The 19,893-nt window shown below is 41.3% G+C and overlaps 2 protein-coding genes and 1 long non-coding RNA gene across 8 annotated transcripts in view; 2 read left to right on the top strand and 1 right to left on the bottom strand.

Annotated features, from left to right (window-relative positions):
* C2CD2 (C2 calcium dependent domain containing 2) overlaps positions 1–13,300 on the top strand; it is a 46,702-nt gene extending 33,402 nt beyond the window's left edge. Inside the window, exons 11-14 of one of the 2 annotated variants that reach the window (XM_053305577.1) lie at positions 1,062–1,175; positions 3,450–3,577; positions 5,178–5,493; positions 11,262–13,300. In XM_053305577.1, the coding sequence (XP_053161552.1) occupies positions 1,062–1,175; positions 3,450–3,577; positions 5,178–5,493; positions 11,262–11,488 (785 nt within the window). In that variant the 3' untranslated portion in view covers positions 11,489–13,300. Of the gene's footprint in view, positions 1–1,061; positions 1,176–3,449; positions 3,578–5,177; positions 5,494–6,599; positions 6,639–11,261 lie in introns of those variants that run through there. The other variant, XM_053305578.1, reaches the window with a different exon arrangement.
* LOC128349392 (uncharacterized) lies at positions 1,026–18,417 on the bottom strand. The gene is made up of 2 exons (XR_008318790.1): positions 18,280–18,417; positions 1,026–1,364 (listed from the first exon to the last, which is right to left on the bottom strand). It is a non-coding gene; the product is annotated as an uncharacterized LOC128349392 (long non-coding RNA).
* A 281-nt stretch (positions 18,418–18,698) lies between these two features.
* The window catches only part of PRDM15 (PR/SET domain 15), a 65,207-nt gene continuing 64,012 nt past the window's right edge, over positions 18,699–19,893 (top strand). For 2 of the 5 annotated variants that reach the window (XM_053305571.1, XM_053305572.1), the window contains exon 1: positions 18,789–18,834. The gene's annotated coding sequence lies outside the window, so the exon portion shown is untranslated. Of the gene's footprint in view, positions 18,835–19,011; positions 19,300–19,893 lie in introns of those variants that run through there. The other 3 variants (XM_053305569.1, XM_053305573.1, XM_053305570.1) reach the window with 3 other exon arrangements.

Genomic DNA, 19,893 nt, shown 5'->3' with positions numbered 1-19,893 from the left:
AAGCAGCACCCCCCTGCCTTTGAGCCTCTCCCGCCCGGTTTTGTGCACCTCCCTACCATCAACCATGGTATCCTTCTGAATTGTCTGGGGAATTTGGGAATAGGAGGTACTGCTTTGCAGTAGTTCCATTCCCATCTCTCAGGCAGATTTCGGATGGTGTCATTTGGGGATAGTTGCTCTGTGAAACAAAAGCTATTGTATGGTGTCACTCAAGCTCCATCCTATCCCTGATGCTTTTTAACATCTACATGAAACTGCGGGGTGAGATCGTCATGGGATTTGTAGCAGCCTGTTATCAATATGCTGATGAAACCCAAATCTATTTCTACATGACCTCTTCAGGAAATGGCATAGCTCCCCTAAATGCCTGTCTTCAAGCAATCTATGGGATAGATGAGGGATAATAAATTGTAGCTGGATCAAAACAAGATGGAGGTACTAATGGTAGGGGTTCATAATTCGAGGGATGTGATGGAACTCCCTGTTCTGGATGGGGTTGCACTCCCCCTAAAGGAAAAGGTACATAGTTTGAGAGTGCTTCTGGACCCAGGCTTCACCTTAGTATCTCAGATGGATGCTGATATGATGGCTTCATCTATTCCTTGAAGATAATGGTCTCAAAACTGTGGTGCACTTACTGGTAACTTCTCAGCTTGACTACTGCCAAGTTCTATACATCCTGAATTTTTTGGTCAGTTTCTATATTCATGACCTATGAAGTGGTATTTTGCCCTAATTTTTGTATTGTGTTTGGAATACTTACAATCTTGTCTGGCAAAATTATAGAATAAGTATCAACCAGAGCCCTTCTAATACCTATCTCTTTCCCTGCCACCACAGGAAGCTATTAGTAACTTGAAGTGAGGGTGAGATTTCAGTTTGGGAAAACAGCATGGGGGCCCCAATACCATGCCCCCCAATCCATAAGCTTTGAACCTCAACCCACCCCCCAGTTTTTTCCATTCATTCATCTTCTGTGTCCAGTCTACTTTGGCCTTTACTGAAGTACCTATTGTAAAAGCATGTTGATGAAAAAGTAACTGAGGCATTTCATTTATTAGATTCACCAGTGAGAAGTCCTGTTAAAGTGAAGGTGATTGAAAAGGATTTGTCTGTTCAAGCAATCTGTTGTCAGAAAGCTTCAGTAAGCAAAGCCTTATCTTCATCAGATACAGGTGAGTTTTTACTTGGGGTGAAATCCACAGCCACCTCAGACAGGTGTGTGCCAAACAAATGTTTGCTTACATGTGACTAGTTCTTGGGGCTAGTTCATGTGTGTATTTTTGAGGTGGAAGCCACAGTGCAAATGAAGCTTCTCCTAAATATTCAAGTGGGTAACATGGTCTCTTGAAGGTCTCCACATCCTGAAAAATACAAGAAAAGCACTTATCAGGATGTGGCAACTTATTTCTTTAAGTCTTTTATAAACTACCTTTCAATTTTAAAATAATGCTCATGGAAAACTACAATATATAGATGGCTAACAATAAAACTTGTTAGTTGTTAGATAGTTAACAATAAATACAAGACACCCTACAACAGAAGCACAGAAAAAGTGTTCCATTCTAAGGCAGAGGGTCCCTGAAATGAAAGACTGGCAGAAAAGGAACATTTTATCCACTGCCTTTCAGTTTCTGTGGGTACAACTCAGTGTTGGTGGTCTGACCTGTAAGGCCCTAAATTGGGGTGGGCAAACTTGGCCATCCAGCTGTTCTTGGACAACAGCTCCCATTATCCCCAGCCACAATTTGTAGTTCAACAACTACTGGAGGTTGTCCACTCCTATCTTAAATGGTTCAGGACCATGGTACCTGAAGGATCACCCACTCTCGTCTGCATGGTGGCTGAGGTCTTCATCAGCAGCTCAGCTCAGGATGACCCCATTTTTTATATACAGCTTTTCAACAAAATTTCTCAAAGCACTTCATGTAACAAAATGATGGTTCTCTGTCTCCAAAGGTTCTGAAAATACCATATTTACCTGCATTGCAGGCTACTCTGAATTTAAGATGACCCCCTTTAAAAGGTAGAGATTAAATACAGGTTACACCTGCATTTACTCAAAAGGAATAGGACTCCTAATTTCCAAAATGACCTCCTAATTTCTAATATCAAAAAACTTTGAAAAAACCTAGTCTTGGATTCAGGTAAATTCAGTAGATTGTTGTAGGGTTTGTTTTTCATTGTAAGTTACCTAAGGAACTCTTAGTAGATAGGGTACAAATATTTTTTTTGGGGGGGGGTGGATGATGTTTTTTAAAAGTAGTAGGAGTTTCTCCCCCAGTCTCAATTAGTCATCAGCTTCCTTAATGAATATCCGGCTATTGTCGTGGCCAACAGACAGTGGAGCACATGCATGCACACACCCCAGCAACTTAAATGTTCTAGCAAATGAACAAGATATAAATGATGGAAGCCTATAATATTTTGAGGGGTGTGTGTTCGCACGCGTGCGTGAAATAAAGTCTTTCCAATGACCTACAGATACTAAATTTTGCATGAACAATCCTGCCTCTTAAATTAGCTGAATGCACTACTTAACACCAGAATAGGCTTGGGGACATGTTTGTATAAATATTAGCAGAAATTCTGAATGAATTGTCATATTTTAACTGTTCTCAACAGACTTTTAACAGTCAGATCAATCATTCCAAAATGGCATAATGCCCAAGAAAATAGAAGATCTTTTTCAGATTCAAATGTACTGTGGTTCAAATTTACCATATATGGTCATTAAACAATAAAATGAATAATGTTTGAAGTTGAACTCTTACAAACGTCAAACTGTCCTCTGACTTCCCGTTTGCAAACACGTTGTTTAAAAGTTTGTTTGTTGATCTTTCCTAGAAGTGTCATTCATGCAAAATGATTTTGCCCAGTTGATGATAGGCCTTACCTACTAATAAAGTATAGACTACCTGCTTCTCAGCACTTTACTTTGTAAAGGAGCCAAAGCTGAAGAGCATAGAAAAATATGCATTATGTGTCTCTGGGTCCAGTTACTAATCACTGGCATCTTCACTTAAGATCTTGGCCAGCTGGATTAGTAAAGACCCTGCAGAGCCATTATTACTTAAGGCTGAGAGGCTTGGGCTACATAAAGCATTGGTCTGACTTTAGTACAAGTCAGTTCCTTCTATCCTTACCTAATGGCACTGCTGACACTGTTACAACTTAAAACCTTATGTCTTGACATTACTTGTACGATGTATAATGTCTAGAGTGAGTTTGACAATATTAACAACTACATGCGGTCTGTACTTCCTGAGAATTTGAGCTGCCACCATAGATGCAATTCAGATTTCAGGAGCAGAGCTGAATCAATGGAGTGCAATGGCAAACGTCTAGCATCTGAGGCACACTGAAATATTCCTGCTTTAATTCTTTTCTGGCTTTTCAAACCTTGATTGCTTCTCATTATCTTGAGCATGTTTTTTTTTTTTTTGCAGAGTTACTGATGCTGAACGGCACAGATCCTGTTGCTGAAGTAGCCATTCGACAGCTAAGTGAGTCTGCAAAGCAAACACTCAAGTCTCCCAGGAAGAAAAGTACCATCATAATATCAGGGGTATCAAAGGTAAGATTAATGCACATAGTCAGTTTCAATTCCTGAAAAAGAGCATGCTTTTGTTTCTGCTATAACAAATGTTCATCGCTTCCCCCACCCCCAAATTCCTGAAAAATACAGATTTTTATCTTCTAGTGTAGCATTGTGCTCTTAGTTTTAAACTATATTGGTCATTTCTCAACTGGTTGGCTTGAACCTAGAACAAAGGTTAGCTGCCTTCTTGACAGATAGAACCATCAGACAGAAGTTCATTGGCTCCTGCCAGAGGTTTTCTTATACGTATATAAACTGAGAAGGCAATCATCTGAGCTTCACTGTATTGCAATGAAATGAAAATTAGAATCCCCAGCATAATTACTAGATTTGAACTCTCATAACAGGTGGGGAGAAAATGTTGTAACAACCAAATTTTACAATGGGCTTCTCAGTTCTTCTGATAAAAGCTTCACTTCATGCTTACACCTGACTAATCTCATTACTGGAATCTATGTCATAATACCCTAAGGGATTTGTGGCAGCAGTGAATCCCCTGGCATGTATTGGCTGTCTTGCTGCAATGTCCTGGATGTTCTGTCTACTGAGAAAATGAAATAGTCAGCAGTAAAATTATTTCAGACAGGCCAGCTTTTATGAGGGAAGTGAAAAGCCTTCATAGGAGGAGCAGCAGCATGGGCAAAGACTAAAAAGTGAAGTAGTTAGAAAAATCCTTACAGGCAAAAACAAGAAGTGAGAAATGAAGTTAAAAGAAGACAGCAAAATTGTTAGTGGGCTGAAAAATGGCAACACAATAGAAAGATAACTGGAGGAGAAAGATGGCAGAGAAAAGGAAGGACTCATATATGACAGAGAGAGAGAGAGAGAGAATGAACACATAAAAGAACCTAACAAACTGAGAGATTGGAAGCATGCTCAGCAGACAGGAAGTGGAGTGCTTAAGGGGATGGGATGTAGTGGGCCAAAAAGCAGGGACCTTAGCAAATGATGGATGGTAGAGGCATAGAACAGAAGTCAGGAGAGACTAAGAAGAAAGTGAGGCTTGGGCAAAACCTTGTATAGTCCTTGAGTCTGGAGGTTGTGATGTGGTGTTGATGGGAAGAAAGAAAACTGATAAAAGCACTTTGGAACCAAGATATGCACCTGTACCTTTCCAGGGTTTCATGGAAGAAATAATTGTACAAGTTGTGATCTTTCCTGTCGCTCTAGTTCAGTGGCCCAACAAACATTAACAAGCAGTGAGAGTTGAATGCATGTTTGTTTTTCAACTAGCCAGCTGAATCTTTGGCCAAGCCTTCTACAAAAAAGTATTATGATCAGAATCCAAAGAAATGCATGCAACTTTGTGACCAAGGGGAATTAGGGCTTGTGCTTCCAAATAGCAGCATGCCCCCCACACTGTCCCCCCCTCCACATGCCAAAGTACCTCTGAAACTGTGGGGACTTCGAAAAACAGATTGTGATGTGGCAGGAAGATCTCCTGTTCTAAGGATAAAATAAATCACACTGTGCATGTCAAAGTCTTGGGCATATCTTAAATTGTTCTTTGGATCCCATACTTATTTTCAATCAGTTGCATCTTAGTTTTCTGCATCTGTTTGTCTTACTGTTCCAGACTAATTTATCTCAGGATAGTGAAGCTGCACTCATGATGGACTATGCAGCAGCCATGGATGGCTCATATAAACAAGATAACACTTCCACTGTGGAGCGGGGTCTCACACAATCCCCTTCTGATGAAGAACTGTCTCTGTCTGCATCCCAAACACTACCTGCCCATGAAGACCTCCAGGAAAACAGCCATGATACCTGGACCTTAGATGACAGCAGCCAGCAATGGCACAGCAATGCACTACTAGACCAAGACTGTGAGAAGATGTCTGGGAGCTCCATAAGCATCTCAGAATCTGGAACTGTGAAGAAATCCAAAGGTACAGTATTTCTCTCTTCAGGTTTCCCCATAATAAGTTCTTTCTTTAAACAGTGCCATAACCTCTTATAACTAACTAAGCTTTAAAGTCACTGCCATCCCCACCCCATTGTTGCCATGACGTCTGTTTTCACATGTACACAAAGTCTTGGTACTGAAAACTTACTCCTTGATGTTCTTGCATCTCTGCTTTAGTCATTGGTGCTGCACCATATTCAAAGGGTGGCACACTTGCAAGGGCATAAGAGGGTTTCTAAGGAACGTACTTGTTTGCATGTCTTCATCCACCCAGCTCTTTAGATCTGAACATTTGAAATAATGTCTTGTAATTCCCATTATCTTAATGTCTTACTCTACTACAATGAGCAGCTTAAGGAATCCACATATTGATCTCTTTAGTTTAATGACCAATGCACTGATGCTAGAAGTACATCCCAGAATATTTTTAGTGTAAAGAAGAACCTTTAAAATATCTAAATGTATTCAAGCACTTATCAAATTAAGGGTTGTTCATGCATGACAAAATTTGTGCACATATTGCACACATGTGCAATCTCTGTACCTGAGATATATCCCCTTACGATGAGACGCATAGTGTTTTCAAAATTGTATATAACTGCTGTTACCCAGGACTAATTGCAACTTCTCACAGTGTGTACAAGCAGTCAAAGAAAAAAGTAACACTTCCATCGCAAGTGGTATATGACATGCTATCCCACAATTTACGACTGCTTCACACACACTACAAAGAGCAGAACTGCAAAAGTTCTAATCTGTCACATTAGGAGGAGCTCTTATAGTGTGTAGAAAAAAGTTGTGTGGTAGGAATTTTTTTTTTAAACCCAGCATGATAGCATTGCAATGTGGGTGCCTATTCTTTTGCTTTTAGTTTGAAAATATCAGTAACAATTTTTGAACTAGAAAGCCAACCTGCAAGCAAGAATACTCCAATGAATATGTGCCATTTAAACAAGATTTCAGGGTTCAAGCAGTTGTTGCAAAACATAATATAACTTTTTCCACTTGCATATTTTGAGTCTTTGTTGTTTTTACCTCTTCGATCTTTCTGACTTCATCTTTCTTACCCATTCTCTTTGTAAACATAAGAGGACCACTATGCCAACCAGAATTAATTGCCTACACAGTAAGTTATTTCTGTCTTACATTTTTGAGAGCTTGTAGCTTTACTGTGAGACACTTAATGTGACAATGAAGCAATCCTTTAAAAACAAACAAACCCTTGCATCTTGTTCCTTTTTTAACTATCTGTACTTGCCTTCTCCCCTCCAAAAAGTGCTCTATAGAAACAGCTGTTAAAATAGGTCTGTTTAGCCTATAAACTTGATGATCTACTATACAAACTAGTTTTCCACAAGAAAAATTGAGAAATTGTCTTCCTATTCTAGAATGGACTTGGAAACAATATGAAATAAATTTCTGTCTACAGTCCAAACTACACATGATGATTCAGACCCAATTGTTCAGGCATGGGATTTGCTTCATTCATGGTGCCAAGTGGAGGCTAGTCAGGGTGGGTGGGTACTGAATCCTCCTTTCACTTGCTCCTCTTATTCTGACTCTCAACGTTCTGTTTTGCTCCAGCCAGGCTCAGATATCAGAAGTAGGCCAGCTAGGGTGAAAGGTTATTGTGGGGTGGGGTGAGAGAGAGATGGTACATGAGAGAAGAGAGAGATGGCGCATCTCCTGTCTGCATACCTCCTTTGGTGCTTATATTTTACCCTACCTCAGATTTAGATAAGGAAGACTCTCATCAGAAAACACCGGGTTACCACTGAGACTTGTAACTTAAAAGTGAACTTTGCAAAGCACCTTGGTTCTTAGTCTCGATCCACACAATCTGTGTACTGTGAGTACTAGATTCACTAATTGTGAAATTATGGCATGATCCAGAGACTTGTGCAAGCAGATACATCCTGGTGTTTATGGAAAGGAAGACTCGGAATGTAATGAGAGAGGCTTATGTGTATATGGAGCATTTTATTGCAAGGATGACAGAGCATCTGCTTTTCATGCAGAAGGTCCCAGGTTCAATCCCTGGCATCTCCAGTAGGGCTGGGAAAGACTCCTGCCTGAAACCTTGGAGAAGCTACTGCCATTCAATGTAGACACTACTGAGTTAGATGGTGGCCTGACTCATTATAAGGCAGCTTCCTGTTTTCAAATACACTTTATACTTTGTATCAAGTGTGGAAAATACACACCTCATGTTGGGGTGGAAAGTGCATGTGTATATATTGCCACTTGCACAAAACTGAGAGAGGATTGAGCTCCCACATGTTACAAGTGGATTTTAAGAGTAGTATGGATATATATTTTTCCTCTGATACTAAGATCCAAGTTTAAAAGTCCTAAAAAGTGATCTTGAGATGAAATATTCCTTCTCCATATGGATGTTTATGGTTGTGTTTTGACTTCCCATTGTATCTTTAATTATTTCCAGCTGGTGCTTTGTTTCCAAAAGGAGAGGTGCTCAGGTCCAAACTTGCCTGGATACCAAATCCTCTCTCCCAATCTCAGATGTATTTGGCTAGTTAGTGGTGAGGGAGAAGTACTGAGCTCTACATGTGATTCAGGCACGATTATATGTATTGATTGACATTTCATTATGTTCCCCACCCCCCAGTGGCTCAAATTAAGCCCTCTTCTTAATGGGTTAAATCTTATGCAGCTAGATTTATTTCATACAACCCAGTAATGGTTTTTGTTTCATGTCATACAATTGTTTGCCGTTTTTCTCCAAAGTGAAGTGCTGGTGATAATTCAACATTTGTTGACACCTTATAAATCTAGATTGATAAACCTGTATTATCATAAAGATAAAGTCACATCTATTTAAAACTCCAATAATTGCACAGGAGTTAGCTGATTTCCAGATACAAATTTTCAAATGTTGTCACTGGAGACTTCCTTCTCCCTCCCAAATCACCAAGAAGTGTCTAGCCATTCCAAGGATAATGGCTGACATCCAGACTAAATTAATTTCAGTGGGACTATTCATGAATGGGACAAGTTAGTCATGACTAACTTGTCCTGCTAATTTCAGTGAGATTACTCATGCGTAACTTAGTCTGGGTGTCAGCCACCAAAGACAAATTAACAATGAAGAAATGAAAACAAATTAACTGGCTAACAATTGCTTCTTTAAAAACACAGATAAGAGAACTCAGACATGCAAGCCCATTATTTCATAGGAACATAGAAAGCTGCTTTATACAGAGTCAAACCATAGAGAGGAGAGCTGGTCTTGTGGTAGCAAGCATGACTTGCCCCCATAGCTAAGCAGGGTCTGCTTAGGGATGCATATGAACGGGAGACTGCAAGATATTCCCCTCGGGATGGAGCCGCTCTGAGAAGAGCATCTAGGTTCCAAGTTCCCTCCCTGGCTTCTCCAAGATAGGGCTGAGAGAGATTCCTGCCTGCAACCTTGGAGAAGCTGCTGCCATTCTGTGAAGACAATACTGAGCTAGATAGACCAATGGTCTGACTCAGTATATGGCAGTTCCCTATGTTCCTATGGTTCATCTAGCTCAGTATTGTCTACAAAGACTGACAGTGTCTTCTCCAAGGTTGCAGGCAGGAGTCACTCTCAGCCTTATCATGGAGATGCCAGGGAGGGAACTTGGGACCTTCTGCATGCAAGCACGCAGGTGCTCTTCCCAGAGCAGCTCCATCCCCTAAGGGGAATATCTTGCAGTCTGCACACATTATTATTATTATTTATTATTATTACATTTATATCCCACTCTTCCTCCAAGGAACCCAGAGTGGTGTACTACATACTTGAGTTTCTCTTTCACAACAACCCTGTGAAGTAGGTTAGGCTGAGAGAGAAGTGACTGGCCCAGAGTCACCCAGCTAGTTTCATGGCTGAATGGGGATTTGAACTTGGGTCTCCCCGGTCCTAGTCCAGCACTCTAACCACTACACCACACTGGCTCTCTTGTAGTCTCCTATTCATATGCAACCAGGGTGGACCCTGTTCAGCAAAGGGAACAAGTCATGCTTGCTACCACAAGACCAGCCTTCCTCCTCCTCCTTCTTTGTTTTAGGACTTTCAAAGGAGCACTAAAATGAATTGTTGATTCACAGGCCCTCAGTAGATGAGAAACTGCACAGCAACCTATTACTATACTGAGAGACAGAGGCAGTTGTGGTGTGTATGTTCACATTCTGAATCCTGGCCCCTTAATCCTTAGATTTGTGGCTGGTTTGAGCTGCAACACCACACTTTTGATAAAAAGTATTGCACATGAAACAATAAATGCAATAAGCAGTTGTTTTGATAGGAAAAGAGAAATCTCTCCTCCTGAGGTGACTAAGGAGGTGACAACCCCTGACCAAGCTGGATCCTAGCACATGACAGGAACTCTAGCACATGAGAGCTTTGTTTTCCCTAACAAAAAATGTATAATGAACACAATATATATTTGTAAAAGCTAGCATTAAGGAGATCCTTCACTTAGAATCACAGTTTCATTTTATGCATTGCTGGTTGCATCCCTTTTGAGTTCTTTTGTGTATCTGCCATATAATAAAGAGCACTCTCATTGCCACACTCCTCCTAATAGAAGTTTCCTGTACTGATTCATTTCATATTCTGTCTATACCTGCTGGATTAAATGTAGTTAAATAAATTATATAAATAAGAGACTTGAAAATGTCATTTCCAGAGTAATGCTAAAAATGTACAACAGATACCGTGGTCTTAAAAAGAACAGCTAGTAAAGCTGTCATCAAATATGTTTTGCTGAATTCATAAATCCAAAGAAAACAAAGCATCTGTCTCATTCCTCTATAATACTTCCTTTTGCCAGCTTGCAAGCCAGTCAGAAACATCTCTTGAATTTAGTAGGGCTTAATTCTTGGTTAATACACTTACAGTTGCATCTCTAATTACTAGGGTTGTGATGTAGCCAAAGCTTAACACACTGAACTCTTTATTTCAATAGAAAAGAATGAAGAATATGCTTAACTCTTCCATTGAAATGACATATCACAAGGACTATGTTTCTAAGCATACTGCAGAAAAATTCTTGCTACTTTAGATTTCACCTCACCAAAACAGAAAAATCTTACTACATAACCTTTCCTCAGTGCTTGTATGCATTACTTGTTGGAGAGTAACACTCTTTGCATGAATGTTAGATTTGCATGAAGAGATTAAAAATATGTGTACTTGCGTCTTTAAACTGTTCAACTAGCTTAGCAATTTCTAAGAATTCCATTTTGATGTGAAATATGTGCATGTTTTATTTCTACTCTATTTTCAGGATTCCTCTGAAACTGTGCAGCAGCTAATATAACACATATGCACATAATAGTCAAGCAGATTGTTATTGGCACACTTAAATTTGCTACTTCCATGTAGTGATGTAGTTCAGTGGCTAAAAGTGTGATCTGAACTAACTAGGTAGCCTTAAGAAAGCTACCATCTCCTTTATGGAGATAAAAATAGTGACCCACCTATTGGATTACTGAGAATATGTGAGGCAAATGAAATACTCAATGCTACATTAATTCTAAGTATTGGTATTCCTTATGCAGCCACTAGAAAATGAGAGACTCTGTTTCTCTCATTCCATGCTAAATACAAATGAACTTAAAAATGGAATCTGATTGGAAATGGGGCGACTGCTTTGTTTAGAAATGCTATTTCAGCTTTTTTTTTAAAGATGACCAAACAAAAACTGATTTCACCTAAAATTGTTCACCCCTTGTTGTTTTTTTTAAATGTTTCTATTATTATAGGTGGAATCTTTAAAAAGAGTGCAAAGCTCTTTTTCCTCAGACGGCACCATCAGAAAGACCCAGGAATGAGCCAATCGCATAATGACCTCATTTACCTACAGCAACCCACATCTGATAGTACTCGGAAAAAAGGGGGGACCCTAACACGCATTCTGAATAAGAAAATTCTCTCTAAGAGCAAGAGCAAGAACAAACTGAACGGCACATCAGTTGAACCCTATGCGTAACATCTAGAACATGCCAAATATTATCTGCACATGACCAACTGTTTACAGGGACATAAACAAACTGTCATATGCTTAATGAGATTCGCTAATGCTATGGTCCATGGAAGAGGCTGGGAAACAAAGCAGGGGAATGGAATTGGCAAAAGAAGGCTTTCGGCTTTTTTTTAAGTAGCAAAGACTAAGGCCTCAATTCTAACACACTTACTGAGAAGTAGACTCATGGAAATCAATGGGCCTTAGTCTAAAACACGTTAATAGAAATGTAGGTTTAAAATGTGGTGTTTAAACCTGGAACTGAACATAAGAGAACCAGGGGGTTATAGTGGACAATTGTCTGCATGAATGTATGTTAATAGTGGCATATCATGGTCACACTTTTTGTTTTTGTTTTAATAATATGGTGAAGAGTAGCAATACAAACTCTAAACAGGGTATGAGTTGGGCCAAAAATAAAATAAAGGGGTGGGAGGAAGCAAGAAATCGAGATCCAGATGATCTGAACTGAGAAATAAATTTTAGAATGTTTCTAGAGGGAGACATTTAATACCGAATGGGGCAGCCTGCAGTAATAATTGCAAAACTTGCGTAAATAGATTTGCCTTGATAGATAGTAGCCATATGAACTGGTAACTTGTGCAATTGCTTATGAATCTAATCTTAATATTCTGGGCAGATGCCATGATAAAAACCTCTGTTTGCTTTAAGCCAGTCAACTTGGGAAATATTTGAAAAATTTTCATGTCCTTACTTCCAGGGTCTAGAGAAAACTCATATTGCCAATGTAACAACATACCTTGGGGAGCTTACAGGTTATTAAAAAAAAATTACTCCCCCATGACAAAACAAGGGATAAATAATACTAAGTAGTTTAACTTTAGTATTTCCTAAATAGTTCCTTCAGAGTTCTATTTTGGGACAAAATAGTACACTATAGTATGTCCAAGGATGTGTGTGTTGGAATAATTTGCTGCTTAATGCCAGCAGTGGGGAATGGAAAAACATGTTCTCCACTTCATGTCTGGAGGCAAGGAACAGATCTTTTTTTTTTAAAAAAAATTACACATTCTTTAGATGTGTTCCTTATTGAAAGTGTAGGCCTGTCTTAGTCTGGTGACATCACTGAGGATGCACCCTTGGAGCTTGATGTGGGCCCACCAAACAAAGGCCTATTATCTGTCTTAAGGCAAAACCTGGTACCAGTACCATTGCTATGTTTAACTAATAAATAGAGTTCATTGGGTTAAGGACTGTTGCTCCCAATATACAACTTGGTGGTGACTTACATAAGCTATGATGGTAGCATTTTTTGATACAGCCATTAGTAGTCCAATATAAAAAAAAAAAAAAAAACCCAACCTGTTACTGTAATGCAGCAAGAGTTTGCAGCATCTTGGGCCAAATTCTAGCTTCTCTTACGAAAGTTTATTATAGACTGACTGCTAGAGAATTAACTTATAAAAATGAAATATTTCATGTGTAACAGAAGCACCATGACTTTGATTCTAAGTGCATAGGTTTGGAAGTTTAACCCAGCAGGACTTGCTTTCATGTAAACGGATTTAGGATTGGGTTATGAATACACTTAATTATAATTTTTCTTATGTAGTTTGATGATGGCACACAAGTGGATTGAAATGCAAAACTATATAAAAAAGAAAGAAAAACCATGCTGCTGTATGTCTTACAAATACTTGAAGACATTTAAAAACTATTTGATAGTCTTAACTCTGTGTTGAATTTTTTAAAAAATGAAAAATACCAAAGGTGTGATATGCAGTTTGTGTCCTTTAAAAATATATCTATTTAAATAATTGTCATTGTGGTGTTGAACAGTATCATAGTATTGACAGATAACTTAATATGACTACATACATGTTTTATACTTTTGAAAAGAAAAATTCTACAAGGCACTTTTTTTTTTTTTTTTGCTTTTGAAGTTGTCTAAAGCTTATATACTACTTTGGCCCCAAAAGCACAAGTGACAAGTCATCAGAAACTTCTCTGCAAAAGTTCCACTGAAATGAATCAGGGACTTCCATTTCAATGGGATCCAGACAGAAAGGATATGCAAAAGCTTCAAATGTTTTTTGTGTCAAATATCAATTGGGTGAAGTATAGGACACTTTTGTCATAGGGGGAAATTAGACTTGATAAGGATTTTCTGTGCTCCAGCTGCTGATGTTCAACATAGTATTTACTGAAAAGTGAACATGTTGCCTAGTGTGGTTTCTCTCCTTCCCCTGCTGCTTCTGAGGATTTAGCTACATTATTTATTTTTCAGCACAAGTTGTGCAGCTATTACTCTTTGCAGAGAATCCCAAAAGTTTTGTTTTGAAAGTAGCATATTTTTGGGTATTGCAGTGTTGTTACTATTATTTCTGTAGCGGCAAAACTGTATTTTCTAAGCATTCAAACAATATATGTTTGCTTTGGAAATAACTGTACTTTCCTCCCCTACCCCCAACGCTGCTTACTGCCTCCATTATTGCCATGAGACCTGTGTGGACTGTAGCTGTCCTGCATATCATGGGTACTCCTGAATAGTGTCTGACCACTTCTTCTGTTTCCCTATAGTTTGCAAGTCTGTTTAAAAGGTCTAGATGCTGAAAAGATTGGTAACACTGGCAAAACTGCTTCTCAGTCTGCAATGGTCCCCCATGTTAGAAAGCAAATGAAATTATGAAATGTTCTGTAGCAAGGAGTCACCTCTCATACATCCCAACAGGAAATAGCTATATTATATGTTGGGGCATGCGGCAGGATCACACAAAGGAACATGTGGTTGAGTTACAATTTAAGACTGAATAACCCCTAAAATTTTTGGAATGATTCCAGTTTGAGCGGCTGTTTGTGTTCACCAGTCTTCCCATAAGATCAAGTTCTGTAGATCTCAATGGAAAGCCCACCAGTGGGTCTAATCTGAGGTTAACCTTTTTTGTTTTTATGGATAGTTTTGGTTCAGTGGGTTACCTGGCTGCTGTATGTTAAGACAGCCATCCTCTCTCTCATGAGAGATCTGTAAAGCAAAGCAAACACACACGGGCAGAAAATGGACTATGCAAAATACAATGTTAACCTAACCTTATAATATGCTTGAACGTGCCAATCAGAACTGCGAGATAAGTCAAGCCTTAATTTGTTATAATTGTGATGATCATTGCGTACAGCTCATGAGAACCCCAAATCCACAATCCCAGAAAATTAAAATATTACATGAAACCAATAAAACAAGGATTGTAAATAGAACAATATCGGACCTCTGAAAAGTATAAGCATGCATATGTATTCAGTACTTGGTTTGGGCCCCTTTTGCAGCAATTACTGCCTCAATGTGTCGTGGCATGGATGCTATCAGCCTGTGGCACTGCTGAGGTGTTATGGAAGACCAGGATGCTTCAATAGCGGCCTTCAGCTCTTCTGCATTGTTTGGTCTCATGTCTCTCATCCTTCTCTTGGCAATGCCCCATAGATTCTCTATGGGGTCCAGGTCAGGCGAGTTTGCTGGCCAATCAAGCACAGTAATCCCATGGTCATTGAACCAGGTTTTGGTACTTTTGGCAGTGTGGGCAGGTGCCAAGTCCTGCTGGAAAATGAAGTCAGCATCCCCATACAGCTCGTCTGTGGAAGGAAGCATGAAGTGCTCCAAAATCTCCTGATAGACGGCTGCGTTGACCCTGGACTTAATGAAGCACAGTGGGCCAACACCAGCAGATGACATGGCTCCCCAAATCAACACAGACTGTGGAAACTTCACACTGGACTTCAAGCATCTTGCATTGTGTGCCTCTCCATTCTTCCTCCAGACTCTGGGTCCTTGGTTTCCAAATGAGATGCAAAAGTTGCTCTCATCAGAAAAGAGGACTTTGGACCACTGAGCAACAGACCAGTTCTTTTTTTCTTGAGCCCAGGTAAGACGCTTCTGACGTTGTTTGTTGTTCAGAAGCGGCTTGACAAGAGGAATACGACATTTGAAGCCCATGTCCAGGATCCATCTGTGTGTGGTGGCTCTTGATGCACTAACTCCAGCCTCAGTCCACTCCTTGTGAAAGTCCCCAACACTTTTGAATGGCCTTTTCCTGACAATCCTCTCCAGACTGCGGTCATCCCTGCTGCTTGTGCACCTTTTTCTTCCACACTTTTCCCTTCCACATAACTTTCTATTGATGTGCTTTGATACAGCACTTTGGGAACATCCAACTTCTTTTGCAATTACCTTTTGAGGCTTTCCCTCCTTATGGAGGGTGTCAATGATGGTTTTCTGCACAACTGTCAAGTCAGCAGTCTTTCCCATGATTGTGATTCCTAATGAACCAGACTGAGACACCATTTAAAGCAGGGATTCTCAAACTTGGGTCCTCAGGTGTTATTGGACTTCAACTCCCATAATCCCCAGCCTCAGTGGCCTTTGGTTGGGGATTATGGGAGTTGAAGTCCAATAACACCTGAGGACCCAAGTTTGAGAATCACTGATTTAAAGGCTCAGGAACCCTTTGCGGGTGTTATGGATTGATTAGCTGATTGGAGTGGGACACCTGGAGCCTAGACTGTTGAACCTTTTAACAATATTCTAATTTTCTGGGATTGTGGATTTGGGGTTCTCATGAGCTGTACACAATGATCATCACAATGATAACAAATTAAGGCTTGACTTATCTCGCTTTGCATGTAATGCGTCTATCTCATATATCAGTTTCACCTTTTAATTTGCATTACTGAAATTAATGAACTTTTGCACAATATTCTAATTTTTCGAGTTTCACCTGTATGTTTCCAGCTTTCCCTGAGCATGTTCTGGTGTAAAAAACAGTGCATTGCAACTTATCTTGTGGTGGCAGCAGTGCAAAAGGCCTTTAGGTCCAGGCTGCAAAATTTCCTAGGTGCATCTCTGACACTTCTATTACATGAATATCAATGATCATCCCAATCTGTAGCCCATAATAATTTACCAGCTAGCCATACATAGGGCCACAGAGGCTGTTTGTTTGTTTATATTTTGTTTAAAACAAGGCCATACAAACTTTCCATGAAATGTTCATGGAAGTGTGCATTACATTTGTGGTGCTGAAGAATATCTGAAATACACACACTCCTCTGCATTAGCATGGTAGTATAAAATATTGCTTAAATATACCCTGTTTCCCCGAAAGTAAGACCTAGCAGTAATTTCTGATGTACTGCTAATTGCCCTAGTGCATTTTTGGGGGCTAAAATTAATATAAGACACTGTCTTATTTTTGGGGAAACACGGTATGTGTTTGCAGTTGATGTGCTCTTCAGCAGATGCCATTCCCTATGAAAGCTCATGTACAGTGGCAACAAGTTCCCAGCTTTGGGCTCTCAGATGATGTTGGACCACAACTCCCATCATCCCCAACCATAAGGGCCAAGTCTGAGAACCCCTGACTTTTTCACAACTATTGTGGTATATGTCAGTATAGAAATGTCTCACATGCGTTGGCTCACAGGAGCTGGGCAACAGGGGATTTACAAACGGTGCAGCATCTACATGTGGTGCTGCCCCTTGGAAATGGTTTTCAGTAGCCTTCACAGTGACACAGAGGTGCATTTCTGTATGCTGCTATAATGTCTGAATCTGCCCACTGCTTTGATTCTATTCAAACTTAGCTTTGTATGATTTGTAGGCAGTAATATTTTGGTGTAAAATCACATTCTGACATCTAGTCCACAAGAGGCATTCTTGTGTGCTGCAGTACCTTGTGCCCTTTTGGAATGTCACTCAGCATTTCTCTTCATTTCAAAATACAACGCAAGGAGCCAACTCTGGAAATTAGCTGCAAATTGAGACTTAACGCATATTAGCCAACCTGGTGATACTATACTGATGCCAGAAAATTATGCTCTCAGCTATGCCAGGTGGTGGTATATGTGCTAGGGTTGCCAACATTCCATTGCCTGAATATGGGACACAATGGGGGGCGTGGTCATCTGTGAGTGGGGGTCATCCCAGGGGTAATCAGAAACCTGAATACCAATGCATTTGTAAAAACAACGAAACAGCACAAGCCCCATGATTTCACGCAAAGCTTCGTTCACACAGACCACCCCTTAGACATGGAGTATGTGTCAGGTGAAGAATTAAGAGAATCCCCCAGGTTTTCACAGCACACACACACATCTCCACAGAAAGCCTCACTGAAAGGCTGCTTTATCTGCCAGAAGTGGTGAGTCAGCATGAATCTGTGCATCTGTTTAGTAAACTATTAGCAGCTTGCAAAATGTATGTATGTATTTATTTAACTAACTAACTAACACATTTGTATACTGCCCAAAACGCAAGTGTGTGGGTGGTTTACAACCAAACAATAAAAACTACAGATAAAAAGATTAAAACATTACAACAATTAAAATTTAAAAATTAGAACTATTAAAAACAATTAAAATAATATCTAATTAAAAACCTGGGTGAACAAATGCATCTTGACTGCCTTTTAAAAAGTTGTAAGAGATGGGGAGGTTCTTATTTAAGCAGGAAGTGTGTTCCAAAGCCTCGGGGCAGCAATGGAGAAGGCCTGTCCGGATGGAGTAGCCAGCCACCAGACCAGCCAGTGGCATTGCAACTACAGACGAACCTCTCCAGATGATCTCAATGGGCGGTGTGGAGTTCATAGCGAAGAAGGCGTTCTCTTAAATACCCAGAGCCCAAGCTGTTTAGGGCTTTATAGGTTATAACCAAAGCCTTGTACTTTGCCCGGAAACTTATTGGCAGCCAATGTAGATCTTTTAAGATAGGGGTGATGATATGGTCTCTCCGAGATGACCCAGAAACCAACCTGGCTGCCGCCGCGTAGAGAATTGCTCCTGCAAGTTTGCAGAGCAATTGTGGCTTCTTCTGTGATCTGTTTCTTCTTTATTACAATATGGACTTTACCCAGGCTTCAAAGGGCTCAACGCAAGTACATTGAGGGATGAGGGAGAGCCCCAGACGCTGCCAGTGTCCCATAGGAAAACGAGATTTTTGCCTCAGATACGGACTTCCCTAAAACGGGACTGCTGGGAATGCTAGTGTGTGCACGTCCATCGTATTAATATAGCAAGCAGCACACAGTGCCGCCTGGTCCCAGTTGCTCTTGCAATAGGAGCACATTTTCTCCCTTTACACAAAGCGAACAGTTCATCAGAGAGCTACCACTTTACCCACATCCAAATGCTAGGATTCCCCGAGACCGACTAATAACCAACCGTTCTCTTAGCTATTCCCATGCTGAACTACGATTCCCACGGTGCCTTGCGAATACCACGGGCCAGCTTCCGGTGTCGCGTAGTTTCCGGCTCGGATCGGAACCTGGAGTCCGGATTCGATCCGGGTGCGAGCATTCCAAAAGCAGGTAATGCCAATCCCCGCCTTGTGGCGTGCCGTTCCCTTGTTGCCAGGAGCCGCCCTTACTCCACGCGCGGGACCCTCCGCCAGTGGGCCTCCCTCCCACCGTCGGGGCTGCCCAGGGCTGCGCGGCGGGGGCCCTGGTCCGGCCGTGCCGCCGCCTGCTCCTCCTCCCCTCCGTCCCGCTCGCCTCCTCCACGCCGCCTGTTCTTTGTTACAGGCAGGAGCCTCCAGCTGCCGTGCGCGCTGTGGAGGGGGCGAGGCGGGTCCGAAGCAAAACCCGGCGGAGCCGCTCCCGGATCCCCGGCCTGGCCCAGGCAGTCGGCCACCTCCCCATGCGACGCGGAGCGGACGGGTTTGCCTGTTGCCAGCGCCGTCCCGGGCTGCTAAGGCTCCCTCCCGCCCCTGCTCTCCGCCCTCGACCCGCACCAGGCCTGGGAGGGGCTGCCTGTGCGCGAGAGCGAGCATGGGAGTAAGCGCGGGGGCCGCCGCCCGGCAAAGGCTGGGCCGCTGGGCTTGTTAAGAGACCGCTTTGGTTTAGTTGCCTCCGGTGGAGGACGAGGGCGTCCCTTGGGCTCCTTTCAGCCGCTCTCCTTGTCCCCGTGTGTGCGCGCCGCTTCCTCATGCACTTGGCAAATAAACGAAAGGGAAATTACATGCACTCCCCTTGAAAGGGGGGTTTGTGTGTGTGTGTGAAGGCTACCCACTCAACATGGCAACCATCTGGGCCGAATGGGGAGCTCTCTGCGAAACACACGGGGTGGGTGTGGGGTGGCACAAGGGGCTGGTTGCTTTATGCTACAGAGACAAGGTCACACCCTTACACGCCACATTAAGTAAGCGGGTATACCTACCATCTGCGGCTTCAGTACTCACGCTCCCTCTCATAGATCAGAATCCTCACTTCACACACAGTGAAAACATTGAAAAGATTTTCTTTTTTAAAAAAAATCCCTTATCGGGAGGCTGGCAAAAACTTGCTAGCAAGATTTTAGGTTCTTGGCATAAACGGTCTTTATTACATTTTCAGGATGCGAGTGTTGTCACATGTCATCTGTTAATGTTA

Source organism: Hemicordylus capensis, chromosome 3 (assembly GCF_027244095.1).
Source record: "Hemicordylus capensis ecotype Gifberg chromosome 3, rHemCap1.1.pri, whole genome shotgun sequence".
Taxonomy (NCBI): domain Eukaryota; kingdom Metazoa; phylum Chordata; class Lepidosauria; order Squamata; family Cordylidae; genus Hemicordylus; species Hemicordylus capensis.
This window is presented reverse-complemented; position numbering and strand designations above follow the sequence as displayed.